Here is a 21,331-nt window from a genome sequence, read left to right on the forward strand (position 1 = left end):
GTCTTATTTTTTCGTACCACGGCGAGGCCGGATTCCTGTTTTATCATGAATATTCATTAGGCAGGGTCGGGGAAAGTCTCGATTCTCTTAAATATTCATATCGAGGTGGGAATGCACGACGCGCGCTATACTCGCACAAAGTGAGAAGATTTAGTTCACGGAGAATGCATATGGGTGAGTAATTGATTGAAATATCAGTAGATTAAGAGAATTTAGTCATTAATTTGAAAAAGCTGTAATTCGTGATCTACTGTAATTTCGGCGCTAGTGTAGCAAGGTATCCAAAATATAGCCTACTAAAACAGACCTCAAATTTTAGACCCCAAATTTCGTGTTTATCATTATCTCTAGGGTTAGGGTTAGGGTTAGGGTTAGGGTTAGGGTTAGGGTAATGATGACCACAAAATTTGGGGTCTGAAATTTGGGGTCTGTTTTAGTAGGCTATATTTTGGATACCTTGCTACACTAGCGCCGTAATTTCTTTACATTTTGAGACTGTTCTCAACAGATTTGTGGGGAAAAGGCTAGGAAAATATTTCTCTTGAAATTGCACTTTGATTTTCATCGTCGTGAAGTAGTTTGACTGCGGTTTGCCTTCATGTCACCCTTTAGAGCCCCGGGGTTCCGGCAGGCCCTCGTTGGGGAATTTCGGTGCTCATCTGCATCAAGATAAAACTTTCTGATCAGGTTTTATTCCAAATTTGATCGTCATCGTGAATCTAATTCACCAATCATCCATTGAATTCAAATCTAGATTTAACGTTACACCTTAAAATAATCTATGAAGTATGATTTCTTTAATAATCCAAGAGGGTTAGTTCTTGTTTATATCTTTAGTAGATGCCGACTCTGTTGGCTATACTAGTATTACTAAGACTAAGTGCTATCCGTTCGCTCAGTTGCATCATTGGTGCGTGTCAACTTTTAGACCAAAATTGTTTGTGACCATGGATAATCAAACGGCTCCAAACCATATTTCATTTAGACGTAAACCTGGAACTTATTAATAAAAATATTCAAAAACAAACAAACTAGACCTAGGATTCATTTATTTAATGTTCAGATGTTGTGTGTGTCCAGTGTGCTTGTCAAGTTGTCATAACTTTTCTAGATCTAGACCTATATTAAAGATTTTTTCTTCTCCAAAGTGTGCAGTTCATTTGATACTTGTTGGACGTTGTATAAGAGAAGACCCCTAGGGTAGTCGACAATTATGTTTACTTATACGCAGAGGCGGCGGAGCAACTTCCAAAGTGGGGGGGGGGGGGGCACCAACAAAAAAACTTTCTTGAAAAAAGGGCACCTTCAGAGGGAAAATATACCATTTTTTTGACATTGGTATATACCCCTATTTTGTGATTACATTATCAGGGATGATTTCAATATTTGTTTCTCTTAATACAGCATTTAAGATATTGCTTAAGTATCATACTTTGCAGTTTTTGGCTTGCAGTGCGAAAAATTACATCTTATAAAGAGGAAAACCCAATCCTGATGGGGTTATATAAGCACAATCTCATAACGGAAGACTGAATAGATCTGTGATAAGTTACATAATTATAACATCTATAACTATGGGCAAGCGTAGCGAGCGAGCTTTGTGGGAAATTGCTTTTAGTCGCTTGAAATTAGGGACACGTTTAATGATGAGAGGAAAAGGGGACACTTATCGAAAGGGTTAAGACACTTATCAGAAAAGAAAAGAAGCATGTGTCAAAGTACAAAGGCTAATTATCAGAGGTGAAAATGGGGCACTTCTTACACCTAAACAAAGAGGCATGCACCAGGGATGATAAGAACATGGGCATTTGTCGACGGAAAAGAGGCACCCATCAGATTTTGATAGGGGGCATTTATAAGCAGTGAAAAGGGGCATTTATGAAAAAGGGATAGGTTCTTTATAAGAAAGGAAATAGGGTACATATCATTGTTAAAAGGGTAATGAGAAGGGGAAGTGGCTCTTATTAAAAAGAAAAAAAGGCACATGTTTAAATAAACGGGGCACTTATCAAAGACGAAAAGTAATACCGGTAATTATGATAAGGGGTAAGGGTGCTTATAAGGAAAAAAGGCATTATATAGGAAGGAAAAGGAGGACGTGTCAAAATAAAAGGGGCATTTATAAGAGATGAAAAGAGTACTGACTAGGAGGGGAAGGGGTGCTTGTCAAAGTAAAACAAGTATCTCTCAGAAGTGAATAGGGTCATTTACAAGAGATGAAAAGGGGCACTTAAGAGAATGAAAAGGAACTATTTTCATAGATGAAAAGGGGCATTTATGAGAAGGGAAAGGGCCTATTTTTAAATGGGGGCACTTATAAGAAAAAGGGGCACTTATTAAAAATGAAAGGGAGCACATGTGAAGATATAAGGTGCGCTTATCCAAGTTAAAAGGGGTAGTTATTAAAAGGGGAAGGGGCACTTTAAAAACTTAATAGGGGCACTTGTCAGAGTAAAAGGGGCACTTTTCCTATGTAAAAAGGGGCACTTTTCCTATGCAAAAAGGGGCACTTTTAGGGTACTTGACCAAATGGGAGGGCACTCTGCCCCCCCCCCCCCTCTCGGAGCGCCGCCTCTGCTTATATGGTATGTAGTCCACCTCTTCTTGTTATAATAAACTAATTCTACTTAGTACTGCTTCGTGTTCATAGGCCATAGAAACCACTGTTTGATGCACAAGTTAAATCTTCCATTTAGTTTTACTTTGTACTGTGGTTCATTAAATAGGAATGTTGATTTCCACACCATATTAAAATTAAGGCCAACCAATGCATAAAAATATCTATTAATTTGAATTATGCTAGATCTATTTTATTTTGTTAAGGAGAAAGGGATGCCTTGATTGTCGTATTGATTTTCTTCTTCTTTTTGTTCCAAAAGATTGAAACTGAAGAGCTGGAAGGAGGACATTACAACATCTCTTATATTTGCAAGATGAAGCAGAAAGTCCCATGCAGGTACAGTTATCAGGTTATTTAGCACACACATATTAAACGACCACCTATTAATTCACTCAAAAGGAAATGGAACTAAGTTGACATTGCAAGCATATATAGTGGAGGGTATATTTTATTCTAGTTCTGCACCTAGTATACAAATATTGATGTCTTTTCTTTCTTTGTTTACAAAGGAAAATTTGTCCTTATTTACAGGAGGTCCTGTGTTTAGAAGAGCCATATCAAATGCACATTGTAAGCACTACATGTAGGGTATACACAGGACCCCTCATTTTTTTTTTTGTAAGGGGTACTTTCACTTCTTGAGCAATGAAGATGAAGAAGAACACAAAATAAGATTGATAAAAGTCTGTTTATAGGATGTATTATGGTTGATATGTATCCATCAGTATCAGTTTTTAATTGAAGTACATGTACCTACTTTGTTTTCTCTCATGTAGGATGATGCCTCTCTACAGTGGATGATGAAGGCATTCTGGTTTGCAAACTCAGGAGAGGAACAAAGAACAGATGTTGACGGGATCATATCTAGAGATGCGGGCCTACTACACTTCATACGAGCAAGTGTGCTAATATACATGAAGGTACCCCCAATACATTTTTGTGGAACAAATGTCATGGAGAAAATTATAGATCTAAAACAGATATTTTTCATTGTCAGTTGACTTGTAAAAGAATAATTGACTTAATATCACAATTGTAATTTAGATTAAAAATTAAATGTCAATATAGATGAAATATAAGTCTACATTACGTATGTTTCAGTAGCATTATTTCCAGTACATTCTCTGGTCAAAGTTGTTTGGTCATTTTTTGTCCCATACTTAACCGAGTATTATTCAATTACCGGTATGAGCACGAGTTGTATTACATTGTATTACTTATTTCATACCTTGTCTGATCCGAGCTCCAGCAGGCCTATCGTCTTAATGGGATCATCAGTAATAATTTAAGATGCGGTCAGTATTTAAACTAGTCTTGTACAAAAAATAGTTTAGGTTTGCCCACTAGAACCCCAAGTTAATTTCAGTCCTTCCTTTTTCTGAGCAGGTATCAGGGTGTATGTTATTAGTCATTGTTGATTTTTTTATATCTTATTTCATTTTTCCATTCAACAGACTTGGGTTATATTTTTTTCTGAAAACTAGGCTACAACTTTAGTGATGGATGCAGAAGATATCTACACGAGACTACGTCTTAAAGATGCCACCCTCATATAATGAAAAAGGACAATAGAGATGGGTTTAAACTGGAATATTTACATGATATTTATTTGTTATTTGTATTATATGTTTGTAGAATACTACATTCAATAAAGCTAATGAAGTTTATCATCTTGTCGACTTTCAAATAATTAAAGATAACTAATCCTCAACGAATAAACATTAAAATTCTAACAATGTCAACTACCATCTTATAGGATGAAACTGAGGACTGGGCAGAAAGATTCTCCTTCAAATTTGATTGATAAAGGTCTATCAGTCTATATCAAAGATTGAATTAATCAATGATATTTTGATTATAATTATACATGTTAAAATTCATTCACCTCTATGGACTTCTGTATGGGAAGTTTTGTAGATTATGAAATTATTGCTACTTCAAGTATTGTATGTAAGAAGGTTTGAAAGACAACACTCTAAATGCATTAAATATGGAAACTGCTAATCCTCATTGCCTTTCGTATCCAAACTGGTAGCTTTCATAGAATCATGTTTCGATGCTTCCCAACTAAAGAAAACAGGGAGTGGGGGGGGGGGGGGGCTTGCTATCCTCTTATCTTATCCTCTGTACAAATATGATTATATGTTTATATTAGAAGGATTTAGAAAGTGAAATTTTGAATTATAGCATTACTGTTGGTAGAAGTAATGGCAGTGTCGGGAGGGGGGGGGGGGGTTCCTGGTGAAATTTACGGTATGCCAATGTCAAATTAATAAAAAAGAGAAAACTATTCTTAATAATAAAAATTATACAGTACATGGGCCTCCTAACAAAAACCCTGGTACCACTGTTGTGTTTTGAGTGTGTTTTTTTTTTTTGGGGGGGGGGGGGGCTGGCAAACCAATTACAAATTTCCAGTGTTAAATTCAATTTTTTTCTTTAACAAAATTATGTCAATATATTGTAATTAAACAATGTTTCACTTTCCTTTTTTTCAAGTTAGATATTTGAATAAAATGATTAACATACTTTCCGGTTTCTCTGGCCTCTACATTAAAAATGTTCTACTTCTAGCAAAGCTCCTGGAAAGGCTGCAAAAAGGGAGAGTGAAGAGAATGAAATTGAAATGTGGACAGTAATGGAGTGAATATGGAATGGTTGATGGTAGTTGATAACGAGTGAATGCAAATGAGTGGCAACAAGTACGACTGAAAGTGAGACAGAAAGGAATTGCAACAGGTTGCTCAGTCAAGAGAACAAACCTTGCAGAAGATAGTTTTCGAAAGACAGAGAAAGAGAGAAAAGGGGAATTATAAAAAAAGGAAAAGGGGGCATGTGTCAAAGGGGCATTTATGAGAAAGGGTTGGGGTTGGGGCTCCTATTAAACAGGGAAAGGGGCACATATCAAAAGGTAAAAGGGCACTTGTTAGAAAGTTTAAGGGGACGCGTGTCAAAGTAAAACAAAAATGAAAGGGCTTTTATCAGATATCACAAGGGGCACTTATGAAAATGGAACAGTGGCACTTATTATGAAGTTAAAGGGGCATTTGTTGAAGAAAAAGGGGCACCTGTCAGATTTGAATAGTGGGTAATTATCGCCAGGGCTGTAGCCAGAGTTTTTTTTTTGGGGGGGGGCACATACATGTAATTGATCGACGTCCTGGGGAGGGGTCAAAAAGAGTTCAACCGATCTTGGATTTTTTTTTTCTTCTTTTTTTTCTTCAATGTATGTGAAAGAATGTGTAGTTTTCTCTCGAGTTTGTCTCATCATGCGTGGGATCTGTGGGTGCTGGGGTTCCTGCAGCAACCCTGTACATGGATTTTCTTCAGTGGGTGCATATAACTCGTGGACTTCACATTGTAAACCTTCAAATGATGAATTATCATCGAGTCCCCCACCCCCCCCCCCCCCCCCCCCCCCTTCCCTCATTATTTTAGAAAGAAACCAAAGAGAACTTTTAAGAGAAAAAGAGAAAGGAAAGGAAAAAATGATAGCTAGGCCTAAACAAAAACAAGAGGCAAGATAAAAGAAAACAAGATTGAAAATATGGTATCAATATTATCTTGCTCCTTTCCCTTTTTCTTTTGTCTTCTTTTCATTTCAATTTTCTTTCAATTTATTTCTTTCTTCCTTGGTATCTATTCCGTATTCTTTATTTCTTCCATTCATTTATTATTTATATATATTTTACTTTTTAACTTTGTTATTCTTCTTTCTAATCCCATTTTTCTTTCTTCCTTTTCTTCCTTATGCAGTTAAGTGAGCATAGATCATAGAAATAATTTAAGTGCAATACACAAGTATTTTATTTTTGATAAATGTCTGTATGTAGGCCTATTCTTGTTATCTATTTTATACGGTTTATAATACTGTATCACAAGATACCATAATGCAACCTCTGCTTGTAATATTTAAAAAGCAAACCTAGAACTGATTATTTACCAATTCATGAAAAGAACTAGACTCCCATTAATCTCAGAAAAGTAGGCCTAGGCTACTCACAAATTGCCTATCAAGACTCTTATTTGAAATATATGCTATATATCTTGTCTACCGATACTGACATTTTGGCATTTACTAGTAATTAAACACAGCATTTATGACTGTATTATCTAAATGACCATGACATTGCTTTTCTATGTCATATTATAGGCCTGACATTAATCCAACGTACTTGTTACACACGATATTCGATGCTGCGCATGCCTCGATCATACATGAATATTCAAGAGAATCGAGACTTTCCCCGGCCCTGCCTAATGAATATTCATGATAAAACAGGAATCCGGGCTCGCCGTGGTACGAAAAAATAAGACGCCACCCGGCGAGACACAGTCCTCATTGCAACATATTCATGGGCCAATAAAATAAACCCTCGATTGACGGCGAGTTTACCGATACTACTCTTTCATGCCATATTCATCCGCAGGTCCAAGTCAAATTCCAACATGGCGGACAAAGGTAAAGAAATTTTAGTACTTACTTTTGAATCATGATTATTTGAGATATTGATCATGATGAATGTTGATTGAGTAATTGTGCATTATGAGTGATATTTACTTTATATACCTATACATTAATACCCCCACATACTTCCAGTAAGAACGAACTGTAAAGGTTTAAACCCGGGTTTAAACCAGTGAGCTTGCACGAGTCGCTCAGCTCCGCAGCACACCATGGCACTGTACTGGTGCACTGTACTGGTGCAGGTGCCGGTACTTTTTAGCAAATCATAAGCAGGCACATTTCACTGCTCGCGCTTGGTGGGCAGGGCCAGGGCAGGGCCCGGGGGTAGGCTAAGCTTGGTGACGTATGGCATGAATTATGAATAAATATTAAATTAAATATGATATTGACAATAAAAATTTTAAAGTGAAATTAGCAGTAGGGGCGCTGGTCCGAGAATGAGGATCGTCTGCATAAACGCGGACATTATCGTCCTAAAAAATAAGTTAAAGATCGTCCGCGAAAAAAGCTTGCTGGTTTCATTCCAGAATTTGTTTTTCGCATGGCCAACGTGCGGATCAGAAACATCTACGAAAATGCGGATGATCCTTATTTTTCCGGACGCGTCGGTGCGTACGATCCTCATTCTCGGACCAGCGCCCCTACTCATTTGCACCTGTACCTCTCAGAGACGCCAAGTTCAAAGATCGGCAATGCGTGACATTTTAATTTTTCGCCGCACAAGCGCGCGTGCGAGGGTATAACACACGTATAAGGTAGATCTATAGCCTTTTTTCTAAATCTAGCGTGCGCGCCTTGCGTGAGAGCATTTCCAGACCCTCCAAATGCGTGATGTCACGCCTAATGCGTGACACTTGGTAGCTCTGACCTCTGCATGAAGAGAGCATGAATTTTTGGAGACTATCAGAGAAAGTTTAATTAGGATGCCTTTTTAATATATTTACAACTAGAGGAAGAATATGAAAGAAAAGCAGATAATTTAGCTCTAGAGTGTGACTTGAATAACACAAGTATTTACTAATTTTCATTTGTTCTAATTTCTTGATTAAATCATTAGTTGTCCTGGGGTGTCAATTATCGATGCTGACGTTCTATAGCAAATTCTGCGATGAAACCGGCAAGCAAAAAATAAAATGTTGGAACATCCTTTTTTCCTAGCCTTAAGGGCTCTCTCGAAATGTTTTTTTAATGATATTATTCGAGAGAGCCTTAAACGGCTCCCATACCCCTGCACGGAGAGGCATGTAAACAAAACTCAAAAGTGGTCCAAAATCACACTTTCGCGCACCCGACCAATATTGGACAGTGGCTTTGATAAATTTTGTCCGAGTTTTGGTCTTAATTAGCGCTTTAATTTCAAAATCGGATCTAAAAATAACAAAATAAGAGCAATTTTCTTACCAGACCGATACAGCTCAGCTCCCTTTTCACGTGTACCGTGTGAATTCACGATGTCTACACAATGGTGATGACCTCTGACTGGCACTTCCGTAATTGTGGGTAAATTGTGCTGCTTCCGTATAATGCGCTGTATGAGTGTTATTCAGCGCATTATACGGAAGCAGCACATTTACGAAGTGCTAGTCAGAGGTCATCACCATTGTGTAGACATCGTGAATTCACACGGTACACGTGAAAAGGGAGCTGAGCTGTATCGGTCTGGTAAGAAAATTGCTCTTATTTTGTTATTTTTAGATCCGATTTTGAAATTAAAGCGCTAATTAAGACCAAAACTCGGACAAAATTTATCAAAGCCACTGTCCAATATTGGTCGGGTGCGCGAAAGTGTGATTTTGGACCACTTTTGAGTTTTGTTTACATGCCTCTCCGTGCAGGGGTATGGGAGCCGTTTAAGGCTCTCTCGAATAATATCATTAAAAAAACATTTCGAGAGAGCCCTTAAGGCTATTTTTTCCACACACGACAAACCTTGCACACTTGTAGTCCTACACTCCACGTAGAACTTTCCGCATTGAGCGCTGTGCACTTAGTTTACAATTTCATTTCATTTCATTTATTTTCATATTTCTCATAAACATACGTATATTTCAAATGAAGTACAAATTTTTTTTTTTCATTAACACATAATAATAACAAAAATAAGTGGTCAATATGAATTTGTGATTTAACTAAGAGAAATATGATGGGACCTACATGAAAGCAAGCTTGTAAGGCTGTAGGCCCCAGTAAAGTAATTGTGGTAATAAATGGAGGACGGATATACATGTAAAAAGTGACCAATCTAAATAATTCAAAAATAAAAAGGAAATAATAATAAACTTGCGGTGGTGCTGTTTATATTATCCCTTCCTTTCTTACAGTGTAGATAAAAGTACACGTACTTAAATTATTATACAATGGGTGCTCAGCTGGTAAACGAACATTACAGATAATAGTAAAATGAATACATTTGTATATTGCATACATTTAAATAAAATAACGAAGCAAGCAAGCACACTGTGTCAGCCGGCGCACTCTCGGATATAGAAGTAAAGATGTTTTATTGTTGTTGTTTTGTTTTGTTTTTTTTTGTTGTTTTTTTTCTCGCTCTCTCTTAGCCAATGAGATTGGCGGAGCCGCTTGAGCGGCTTTGAATTTTAGTGAGAGAGGGCCTACCTGACTTAAGCGCAATGGCAATGCCAATACGTAATATTACATAATACACTGACATGCTTTAAACAGGTGACGCACTTCACATATAACTGACGCACACTCAGCATAGGTACACACTTAAAATCAACAAACATTTCAGCACAACTTGCAATATTGTACCTTAAATTAAAACATGACGAAAATGAGAATTTTTTGAACTTAAAAAAAAAGTTATGTAAGACTTATTTTTTTGGAGGGGGAAGGAGGAGAGGGTGCAGTCATCTTCCAGATATGAGTTGGAATGAGAAATTAGATAAACAGTAACATATTTTCCAACTCCCCAAAGCTTCATTTATGTCCCCTTTCTTGATTAATTCTATTGTCTTCTCACATTTTCAGAGACATTGCCCACAAGCCCCACATAAAGAAAACATTTTGAAATTGCATAGCTTTTGAAGCAATGTACACTTGTACTTGCCCCAGTTCTCCTTGTGTGGGGAATAAGCACCTCAATCTTCCAGCATTTTATTTCACATATTGATATCCTGTTCTGAAATAGTTTTGTTCAAGTGATTTTTTTTTCTTCTGCCAATTGTCCTTCCACTAACCTAATAACTTCTATATTACCTTAAGCTTAGTGTGAACAATTTGTGTAGATCATATTTTCTGTGAGGAGTGCATTCAAAATATCGAAATCATTTGACTGACTGCATTGTCAATGTTTATTTTGTAGCTGTTGCAGAGTTGAGGCTGAGTGAGGTGAAGCTTGGTCAGCTGCCTAAGTGGTTATCAACCTGTTCCTTCACACCAGGAGGTCTCGTCAGAGCTTTTGGAAGAGGTAAGATCACTGGCAGCGTAATATGAGGGGGATGGGGGCTGACGCAGGGTTGTTGGCATCAAATTGCTTTACCCTTGGTCCAAATTTTCCAAGGAAAATCCAACCTTAAAGCCCCACTGTCCTACTTGTAGCTACTTGCTCCCTCTATATAGAAAACTTCCCCAATCGTTGCCTGTTGGTCCCCCATGATCCTCTTTTTCTTATGTTAGTTGAGAGCTGAGTTTAATGAGATAGCCACCTGTCAGTGACCTTGCTGTGTGGTCTAATTCCTTCTGGCCCAGTAGTAATGACGGTCTTTAATAGACAACTACTTTTAAAGAAAGTTGACAAATCAGGGAAGCAGACTAATGAAGGTTTGAACAAAATAAGCTAATAAATAAGAAAGTTATGCATGTTTGAAAGTTGTAATCACTGTATAGGTACTCCAAATTGGCTGAATTGGTTATGTCACTGTTACGTATTGCTGGACAACTTTCCCATTTCTTTCCACCCACAAACATGACTAAAATTTTCATTTTCAAAATGTATAATGCAGGTGGGTCTTTTCACTTAAGAGGACCTTTGATGAAATGCTATCCATAATATACCTGTGTGCCTCTTGGGAGAAAGCGCTTAAGAGAAAGAAAAACAAATTAATGATACTTTTGTATACATCACAAGCGGAAGCCACTGACTAAATTGTCAATTTGAGATTCGCACAGATGTAGTGATCAAACATTCATGAATTTCTTTATTATTGGTCCAATTTATATCAAGCTATGCCATTCTGTTTCTCTAATTTGTCTGCTTTCCTTCAAATCAATTCACTACAAAGGTTGGATTGCCCTTTAAAACTCTCTTTGTAGCACTCTACGGGAATGGTTTAGGAACACCAAAGCATCTTTATGCAGGTTATTATTATTTTGCACTGTATTTGAACCTATTCAGCCCTCTTTGCCAATTGGTAAGGATCTTTGGCAGTCTCAGGCCAAGCAACAGTGCTACATTAAAACTGATGTGTTGACGTTGCTGAGAAAAGACAATTTACTCAGACTGATAATGCACCAGTTACAAAGATTTTGTGAAATTTGAAATTGCTTTCCAGAAAATTGTTCTTGAAATAAGGAAGAATTTCAAATACCTAAGGACATATTTTGACAAGGGGCTTGGTTTACCCTTTTCCCATAATAATGATAAGAATAAAACACATTCATATCACTTATTTAACTACATTTATCAGTACCAAAGTGCTTCAATTTTATGGAGACTATTAGAGAAAGATTAATGAGGATGCTATATTTATATATTTCCAACTAAAGAAAGAATATGAAAGAAAAGCAGATAATTTAGCTCAAGACACTATGAACATGACTGACAATGAAAGCGGACAAAATATACATTTCCTCAGGTAGACAAAGGAACATCCCTTCACTGCTATTATGTAAAAATGTGTAGAACAGGTGTCACATGCATATTCACTTTTTACATAATAGCAGTGAAGGGATGTTCCTTTGTCTACCTGAGGAACTGTATATTTTGTCCGCTTTCATTGTCAGTCATGTTCATAGTAAGAGTGTGACTTGAATGAGAAGTATTTACTATTTTTCATTTGTTCTAATTTCTTGATTAAATCATTAGTTGCCCTGGGGTGTCAATTATCGATGCTGACATTCTGTAGCAAATCATATGTTGCAATTTTACTGCTCCTCATCAGTTGTGATCTATTCCATACTTGTTACATTTTGAAATGTGTATCATATTTCTTTTCTTTAAGATTATGTTGGCTTTTGTTTCACTGAGTTGAAAAGTTATTATTTTTCCTTTCTTTAAATACAGGCCGCACAAGGTATTACAACAAATACATCAATGTAGTACGAGGCAATGTGGCTCCAGTTGGCCAGTTTATAGCAACTTTTGTCATTCTTAACTACATGTGGCGCTTCAAGGTTGAAAGTAAGTAATATTTAAACTGTTAAAATCTGTTGCATTGTTTTAGCAGTTAGGACTAATGTTTCATATTAGTGGGAAATAATCTCAAATGAAAAGAATTTATTCACTTATGTGAGGAAGAAGAGAGTATTGAAAGTAATCATAGACCTCAAAAGTTGTTTCTGTAAATCGAAAAGACAATGTCAATATTCAAATGTTAGATTATTGTCTTATAAATGTGTTTCATCAAGCAAATATTTTGCTGATTATAGGTCATGTTCTCATTGTAATGATATAGAGCATGTCCCTCCTTTGAACATACAGGGGTGGTCTTGGCATCGAATTGCTTTACCCAATGGAGCTTGCGATATTTCTATTTCTTCTTTCCTTCAAATCAACTCACTACAAAGGTTGGATTGCCCTTTAAAACTCGCTTTGTTACACTCTAGGTGTAATGGTTTAGGAAGACCAAAGCATCTTTATGCAGGTTATTATCATTTTGCACTGTATTTGAACCTATTCAGCCCTCTTTGCCAATTGGTAAGGATCTTTGGCAGTCTCAGGCCAAGCAACAGTGCTACATTAAAACTGATGTGTTGACATTGCTGAGAAAAGACAATTTACTCAGACTGATAATGCACCAGTTACAAAGATTTCATGACATTTGAAGTTGCTTTCCAGAAAATTATTCTTGAAATAAGGAAGAATTTCAAATACCTTAGGACATGTTTTGACGATAAAATAAACATTCATACCACTTATATAACTAAGTTGAAAGTAAGCAATATTTAAACTTTTAAAATCTACCACCTTGTCTTAGCAGTTAGGATCAATGTTTCATACATGTTTTTAGTGACAATTAAATGTAAATGAAAATAATTCATTGACTTAAATGTATGTGAGGTAGAAGGGAGTATTGAAAGTAATCATAGACCTCAACATTATTTTCTTTGAATTGAAAAGACAATGTCATTATTCAATTTTTAGATGGTTGTCTTATAAATGTGTTTCATCATGCAAATATTTAGCCGATTATAGGCCATGTTCACATTGTAATGATATGGAGCATGTTCACATTGTACTGAAAGAATTTTTGTAGAAGTTCATTTCATTACCATGGCCCTATGATGTATTTCCATGTTACTGTTTTGTTTTCTTATCAATCATTGAAATGCATGTCCTCTATCCTCTCAACCTCTTTCTACATTGTAAGTAACACATTGTAAGGCACTGAACGAAACGAAGCAATTTGGAATGGTTGATAATGTACTACAAAAGAGTTGGTTGACAGAGATGCCAACCAGTACGATTAAATTGTATTTAGTACGATAATAAGAGTGAAATATGATTTTAAAATCTTAAAATACGATTTTTCATCTTTTTTTTTCCAAAACAAAAAAACAAAAACATCCTTAAAAATAAAAAATTTAAAACCCATAAAAACAGCGGAATCGCATAGAAACATGTACAAGTAAACCCCCGCAACCCCAACAAAATCTTTGCTTTAAAGTTTTCTCATTAAATTTTTCTGAAATTTTACTGGCCCGGGGCCAACAGGCAAGTGGTAGTGTCGAGTTTTCGTGAAAATCTGATTTTTCTCTCCAAAATCTGACTTTTTAGAATACTCAGTCTGTCTTTTTTTGTGTCAAGAGGTTGGCATCTCTGGGTTGATACTGTGAGGTTATAGAATCATAGGAAAAGATAAGATATTAGCTCAATCCTGCTGAAAACCCCTTGCTCACGAAAGTTCGGTTCAATCTTCTCAGCTATTTCTCATCATATTTTGAATATGAGGGCATTTGAAGAGCAGTTTTTTTCAGAGGAGATCTTATCTATGATATTCTTCCAAACTGAAATAAAACAAAGAGAAAGCTCACAGGTTTCTTTTCATCTGGGATTCAACCTTTCCTCTAAAGCATCTCACAAATGTGTATCTTTAATTGTTCTCCTTTACAGAGCAACATCGTCTCAAGAAGCATCATTGGTGATGAAGACTGCGCCCTTAGACCTGACCTCTACAATCTACCCAATTCCACCACCTAGCTCTAAAGATAATCTATTCAATTTCCATCTTCAATGGATACAACCCATCTGGACTTCATCAACTTGATCTAATAGACGTTTAGACAATTCACCAACGAGAAGGAACTGACACTTTGAATATAGAATGGAAATGGTTGTTGTCTCGCAAGGCTTTCTCCTCTTGTTGAGAATCATTTTTGTGTCAGTGTGAAAGCCATGATGACAATAAGTTTCCCCTTGAAACTTGAGCCCTCTTCTGCATTCAGTCGGTTCCCTTTTTGGAGGAACCACTGAAATCCCCAAACTTCAATAGAAATACAATGTGGAATGGAATGAATACTTGACCAATGCCCAATGACAGTCATGCGTTGACTGTCCTGTAACACGCCATGTAGAAGTTTGTATTATTTTGCTGTGTAACACAGAAAGAAAAAAAATTATATGAGAATTAAAAGATTTGTTACCATGTGAACTTTGTCTCTTATCCATTCTATTTGTTTCCATGTATTGTCTTCTGAAACATTGAAGGTGGTTTAAAAAGAAAAAAGTAAACGAGATGGCAAACTACAAAGCTCTTGGAACTTACCGGTAGTGCCATGTCTTCTTGAGTATCATAACTTCCATTCATTCCCTTCTCTGGCACTAAAATTACAGTCTTTATCAAAGTATTTAAAACAAGAATTTGGTTTGGAATTTATTTTTCTGTTTCATTTAATTGTGCATGAAATTTATTCGTTTGAAAAAAATAGTTTTGCCAATAGTGTAAACAGAATTTGAAACTTCCATATTCTTGGATGGGATTCTTGCGGGAATCTGATAACAAGGTCATTTTCATGGTCCCAGTGTCCTCGTTAAACAAGATCCACTGTAATCTGTTTGGCAAATGTAATTGCTTTGCAGTACTGGGGGAAGAACACCACAAAGTGCCTTTTGAGGAAGAGTAAAACTTGTTTCAATGTTTCTTTGATTAAAGCCACACTGTCCTACTTGTAGCTACTTGCTCCCTCTATAGAGCAAAAACAATGTCTAATTGGTGACCATTGGTGCCTGTGATCCTCTTTTTCTTATGTTAGTTGAGAGCTGAGTTAATGAGATGGCCACCTGTCAGTGACCTCGCTTTGTGGTCTAATCCCTTCTGGCCTAGTAGTATTGACGGTCTTTAAAAGCAGAAATACCACAAAGAGAAGGGGAGAGAGAGAGGGAGAGAGGAAAACAATGAATGCAATTTGTCTTCAATCATTCTATTTAAGAGGCATCCAATCAACAATGTGGTCAAGTCTGTGAGGTCATAGCTTCATTTCCACTATTTGTTTTGAGAATGAGAAGTTATAACTAAGTATCCTAAGTATTTTAGGGTAACATTGTGTTATGGGAAGTTTATGCAGCCATAGAACTAAGACAAAGAATTCTTTAAAAAGTTGTATTTGAAGTCATGACATCACAGTTGCATGAAAACAATTACATATTGGCCGCCTCCTACTGAAAGTTTAAAATATTCTTTTTTAAGTCCTCATGTCCCAATCTGTTCAACTATTAGTCTGGTCATACGAAAAGCAATAAAAAAAAAACTTGACTTAACATTGACTACAGTACAACTAAATACACACAAATATAAAAAGAAATCGAAACTCACAATAAAAGAAATATAATGGTGGATTTACTTTATTGCACGTCAAAAAGTAATCCTGCTTTACACAGGGAGATATTTACTAATGGAAAGGCTTGATCTTATGGCGAAGAAAACAGCTACCAAACAAAAATTGTTGTAGCAATACAGACATTTGGAATAACAAATAATATATGAGATGCTTGGAAGAGATGAAGGAAAATAGAAGGCCTACCTGATTAACGATAATAACAATGGTTTCTTATAAATGCTTTACCAGTCAGCCCCCCCCCCCCCCCTCGAGGGGGGGGGGGGGGGGGGTTGTCCACTTTGTTTACCAATATCCTTTACTTGTTGAGACCAGTTTATAAAATGAAATCTCTTTTCAGTCATAACAACAAAGAAGGCAAAAAGCTTTGAGAACATGCAGGGGTAGGGGTTTCAAATTTGTTAAAGCTAAAGACCAGTTATTGTCGTGCAATTGCATTGTGAAAGAAACGTTGTGAAATCGATCAGAAAAGGTTGATCATCTAGCATAGATGTACTGCAAGGTTCTGGAATCATCAAAATGATAAGAAATTTGGCCAAGTCTTCATAAAGTTAGAAGCACTGTACACAGAAAGATGTATATGGGACTACACACACATGCGCGACACGTGCATTTTTATCTCTCAACAGGCAAGAGATAAAAAAAAAATTACCAAATATATCAATTAGAAGGCGGTTTCCCGTCAAAATTTTTGTCATGTAATATTCAAAACATTCTTTCACATGATTGGTAATAAGAGCTTCCATTTCATTTTTTGAAGGGTGGAGACATCGGTAGGCAAGGTCGGGCTCCGGATGAATTCAGGCAAAACCAAGTTCATGTCATTCAATCACAGGGGGATCATCACTATAAAAACAAATGATGAAATTCAGTTGGAGAATGTCCCTGATTTCAAGTACCTGGGAGCACTGATGGTGAGCACAGAAAAAGATGTGAAAGCTCGTAAGTCAGCAGCATGGAGAGCGTGTAGCAAGCTTGGAAGAATCTGGAAATCTTCTCTTCCTAGGCAGTTCAAACAACGTTTGTTTGTTGCTACAGTTGAATCTGTGCTGCTATACGGCTGCGAAGCATGGGCAGTTACAACAAAGCTGGCAAAAGAATTAGATGGTTGCTACACCAGACTTCTTAGGACAGCATTCAACGTGCACTGGAGTCAGCATATGAAAAATAAGGAGCTGTACGGGAATCTACCAAAAGAATCAGAAAAGATCAGGGAAAGAAGAATACGTTTTGCAGGCCACAGCTGTAGGAACATCAATGAACCAATATCTCAGCTTTTACTCTGGAAACCTAAACACGGGAAGAAGAAACCTGGAAGACCTCATCTTACCTATACAGACCTACTCGATCAAAAAGGATACGGGACTTGAACTGTCAGAGATAAAAGCAGCCATGCTGGACAGGAATGTGTGGAAGGCCATCACAGCTCGGGCAGTTGACCCGACTTAAGCAAGCATAGCAGAATCATCACTATGTGAAGTATCATTTAAGTATCATTAGAAAGTGGGTTTATTCCTTTTTTAAATGCTACCCCATTTGTCATGACTTTTCAGACATGGAATGTACAGTAGATCAAAATAAGGGGCAATGTCAAAAATGAAAAGTTGCAAATTGAAATTCTGTGCATTCCTATTGCCCAAATAGTAGCAAATCTTGCTTGGCATGTCACTATAGTGCATACATTTTAATTTCAGATTCTTGAGAATTTGGCTTTCATGGATGATAAGTTGGTAAAACAATAGCCCCATTGTCATTTACACAAATCACACTCTCTTGTGTCAAAGAAAAAAGAGTGCTCTGCATACCAGTGCTCACCAGTTCAATTTGCAACTTTTCACTTTTTACCCCGCTTCATATTCTGATGTGCTGCTCACTCTCTGGCTGCAGAATCTTAACAAATATGGTATCATTTTAAAGGGGAGTAAACACACTTTCTAATGATAATAATCAAAGTAATGATTAATTACGACAAGACAAAAGAGCTAAAAATCAATCCAACTTGAGTGTCCATAACTGTTTTAAGGGGCTTATATTCTACACTGATAGAAGCGAGGCCAATTACTACAATTGTCTCTACCTGTACGGGTATCCCATAGGAGGTTCATGATTTGCTATTTTTCATTGCATCTTGGATGAAACTAAAGGCATCTCTACTTGCTCCTGCTTTCTGCTTCTCATCATTATTGTCCACAACAAATCCAAACCCTGTGGTTGGCTTCTTGGCAAGATTGATCGGTGTCGAGGTCATCCCACTTGAGATCGACGATAGCTGAGGGTACATCTGGGAAATATGCTGCGCTGTCATGGCCGGCTGATGTAAGGTCATGCTAGGATGAGGATGTTGTGACGAAGGCATATCAACCTGTGGCGTTGCTGTACTGAGCTGTGAGAGAACTTGGTGTGACGAAGCCTTAGGGTCAGAAGATGCTTCCTTGGGGGACACCGTGTTCCAGAGGTCAGGGAACCCTGCCTCTCTGGACATTATAGGATCCATCCTACTGTGCTGAGACGCCTCTGGATCAAGGGATTTCTGATGTACTGGTGTTTCTGCAGAGTTTACATTACTTAAACTATAAGCAGCAGGTGAACTCATTACCTGTGTGAACTCTCCTTGTGTCTTATGATTTGTTGCTGAACTTGGCTTGGTGTCAGAAACGAGTAAGCTTGTTTCTGACGAGTCTGACTTTGGCATGAACTGGGTGTCTATTAGCAGATCAGCAACAGAATGTCCTTCTTCAGCTTCCTTGTGCCTATTGGCAGAACTGAAAAACATCCCTGGTGAGGTCTTCCCTCCAGGAGCTACTGGCGATCTGGTCGCTACGGTCATACCACTGAACAAAGATCCTCCAGATGATTTTGGTGCTCCGTCTGAGGAAGAAAAGGCATCTGTTGGCGGAACAGTTTTCACTGGAGTTGTGTTAGTTGAGGAAGCTAGTATTTCAGCCTCAGCAGCTTCTAATAATGACTGGGACATGAGCTGGCTCTCTGGCATCAGTGGCTGATCTAGACTGGTGTCTGCTTCAAGCCTCTCCAAGACTCCAACTGACGTAAAATCTGGAGAAAGAAGAAAGAATTGAGACCAGACTAACAAAAAAAAAGAAAACCCTTTCAATTTTTAAAATTTACACTTCAATAGGTAACAAGCAAAAGGCTTCAGGATTATAAAGTGAATATTACTACACATGCATTGGTTCTGATATGACAAACAGACCCTATCCGGACTTTTACCCCCTGGACATCCACCCCTAGGACGACTACCCCCCCCCGGACAACTTCCCCCAGGACAACTAATCTAGGGGGCAGTTGTCCGGGGGTAGTCCTAGAGGGTAGTTGTCCAGAGGGTAGTTGACTGGGGTGGTTATCCGACGGGTGGGTGTCCAGGGGGTAGGTGTCCTAGAACCTAAGCAGACATCTCTATGGATATTTGAACCATTTGCGTTTTTACCCTGTGCCTCACTTGTAAGGGGGCTCGGTGATTAAAGGATTAAATATTTTGCTTTATTCTTCTCTCATACATTTTGGGGGGAAATCTTATAGATTAATGGGCAAGGATACAATGAACCTCTCATATATATATTCAGTAATTTTTTGATGTGAAGTTTCCTTAAAACATTATTTTTAAGATAAGGGATAGTTCGACTCCCTGTCTATATATATATATATTATATATATATATAGACAGGGAGTCGAAATTTGTTAGTACTGGTAGTCCACTGGGAACTATAAAATAAGATTTTAAAAAAGAGAAGACCAACAAATAGTAAATATATTAATAATTTGAGTGATAAGTTTTGATAAAGTTATCACTAGGAAGTAATTAATTTGTCTAGTGGTCATCTCTATTATATATGGTCTAATTGTTCTTTTACAACATCCAAGCCCAGAGTTCAGTCACTAATTGTGTCTCTTAGAGGGTAGAGGGCAGTCCTCTAAATGAAAATTATGAGATCTGATTGATACAAATCTGCATTTTTTAAAAATTAATACACACACCTACACCCACCCACACACCATGAATATTCATAGACATACGTGTGAATATGCATTGATATGAATATTCATACCTTGAGAGACTTTGTCCTGATAGCTTTATCTTGACTACCCGGCATTGATGTAAGGTGACAGCTGAGAAGACTAAGAGCCACGTCGGACGAGATTAAATCCTCTTTCAGAATGCCTTCAATGCCAAACAAATAAAGCTGGTAAATATAATAATACAACAGTAAAACGATTAGAAGTTCAAAGCACAATTTTCAGCCCCAAATGAAAGAATATAAAGTTCCTTGTCCCTTTTTCTTTACCATACTTTTTACTTTTACGAATATATAAACATGATTGAGAGAATAGAGGTTAGATGACAGACTGTAATACATTAATGAAACTGTATATCCAAATACCATATTGTTGTTTGGGTCTGGTTTTATTGTCAATTAACATGTACTGTAAACTGGAAATATAAAATGGTAAGGAACCCCACCTTGTTTATCAGAAAAATCCCAATAAGAATGATTTGAGTATAATGGACAATTATGGTGTAGCTCCGATTTATCATAAAAGTAAGGTTATTGATTAAGGATAAACAATAGGAAATAAAAAAAAAGTGATAGAATCATCTTTGATTTGTTCTAGTTTTCTTACTGCTGAACTTTCTTAGATTCCTAAAACTGAACAACTCTACATGTTAGGCATAGAAATTATTAAGACGTCATTTTGTTTCGTGATGATTCCAATAATACATAAACAACATTTAAGTGAGAAAGAAAGAAAATAAATTTGCAATACAATGGAAAACATCACAAAATTGTTCGAATAATTGTTCTATTATACGCGAGAATGCTCTTAGAAATAAGCAACAAACAAAGAAACAGATTAATTGTGCGATACTTACTAACTGCGTGTTGTGGAATGATGTTAGATATGATGTCAGTAGTTCTTCTCACAATTTAATAATGAACTCCTAGAAAACAAAAACATAAAATTAAATCAATGAGATGTTTCACAATAGTTTTATAACCACTGTTTATATCTTATAAGTTTTTAACTAAGTACGGCCTCCGTACAATAACGTGGCAACCGCACGGAGACCGTACGTTGTAAGCACGTTGTAAGCACGTGCAACGCGCTTACCACGTGCGCAACGTACAATGCACGCAACCGCTCATGGCCAGGTGTGGCATGCGGGCCACGTACTTACACTGTGCGTGTGACGTGCGTTGTCGGTACTCCCT

The 21,331-nt window shown here is 37.1% G+C and overlaps 1 protein-coding gene and 1 long non-coding RNA gene across 3 annotated transcripts; both read left to right on the forward strand.

Annotated features, from left to right (window-relative positions):
- Window positions 1-8: 8 nt before the first annotated feature.
- Window positions 9-4,240, forward strand: LOC115923570. 2 transcript variants are annotated; one of them, XR_004063969.1, is made up of 4 exons: window positions 9-174; window positions 2,880-2,956; window positions 3,397-3,540; window positions 4,075-4,240. It is a non-coding gene; the product is annotated as an uncharacterized LOC115923570 (long non-coding RNA). The 2 variants fall into 2 exon arrangements; XR_004063968.1 differs by lacking the exon at window positions 9-174 and having other exon boundaries at window positions 2,797-2,956.
- Window positions 4,241-7,029: 2,789 nt separating this feature from the next.
- On the forward strand, window positions 7,030-14,920 carry LOC105445861 (ATP synthase subunit f, mitochondrial-like). The gene is made up of 4 exons (XM_030984544.1): window positions 7,030-7,082; window positions 10,414-10,518; window positions 12,334-12,450; window positions 14,383-14,920. The coding sequence occupies exons 1-4, from the start codon at window positions 7,070-7,072 to the stop codon at window positions 14,412-14,414; spliced, it is 267 nt and encodes an 88-aa protein (XP_030840404.1). The 5' UTR covers window positions 7,030-7,069; the 3' UTR covers window positions 14,415-14,920.
- Window positions 14,921-21,331: the final 6,411 nt, after the last annotated feature.

The sequence above is a fragment of the Strongylocentrotus purpuratus genome, unplaced genomic scaffold (assembly GCF_000002235.5).
Source record: "Strongylocentrotus purpuratus isolate Spur 01 unplaced genomic scaffold, Spur_5.0 spur5_scaffold_14, whole genome shotgun sequence".
NCBI lineage: Eukaryota > Metazoa > Echinodermata > Echinoidea > Camarodonta > Strongylocentrotidae > Strongylocentrotus > Strongylocentrotus purpuratus.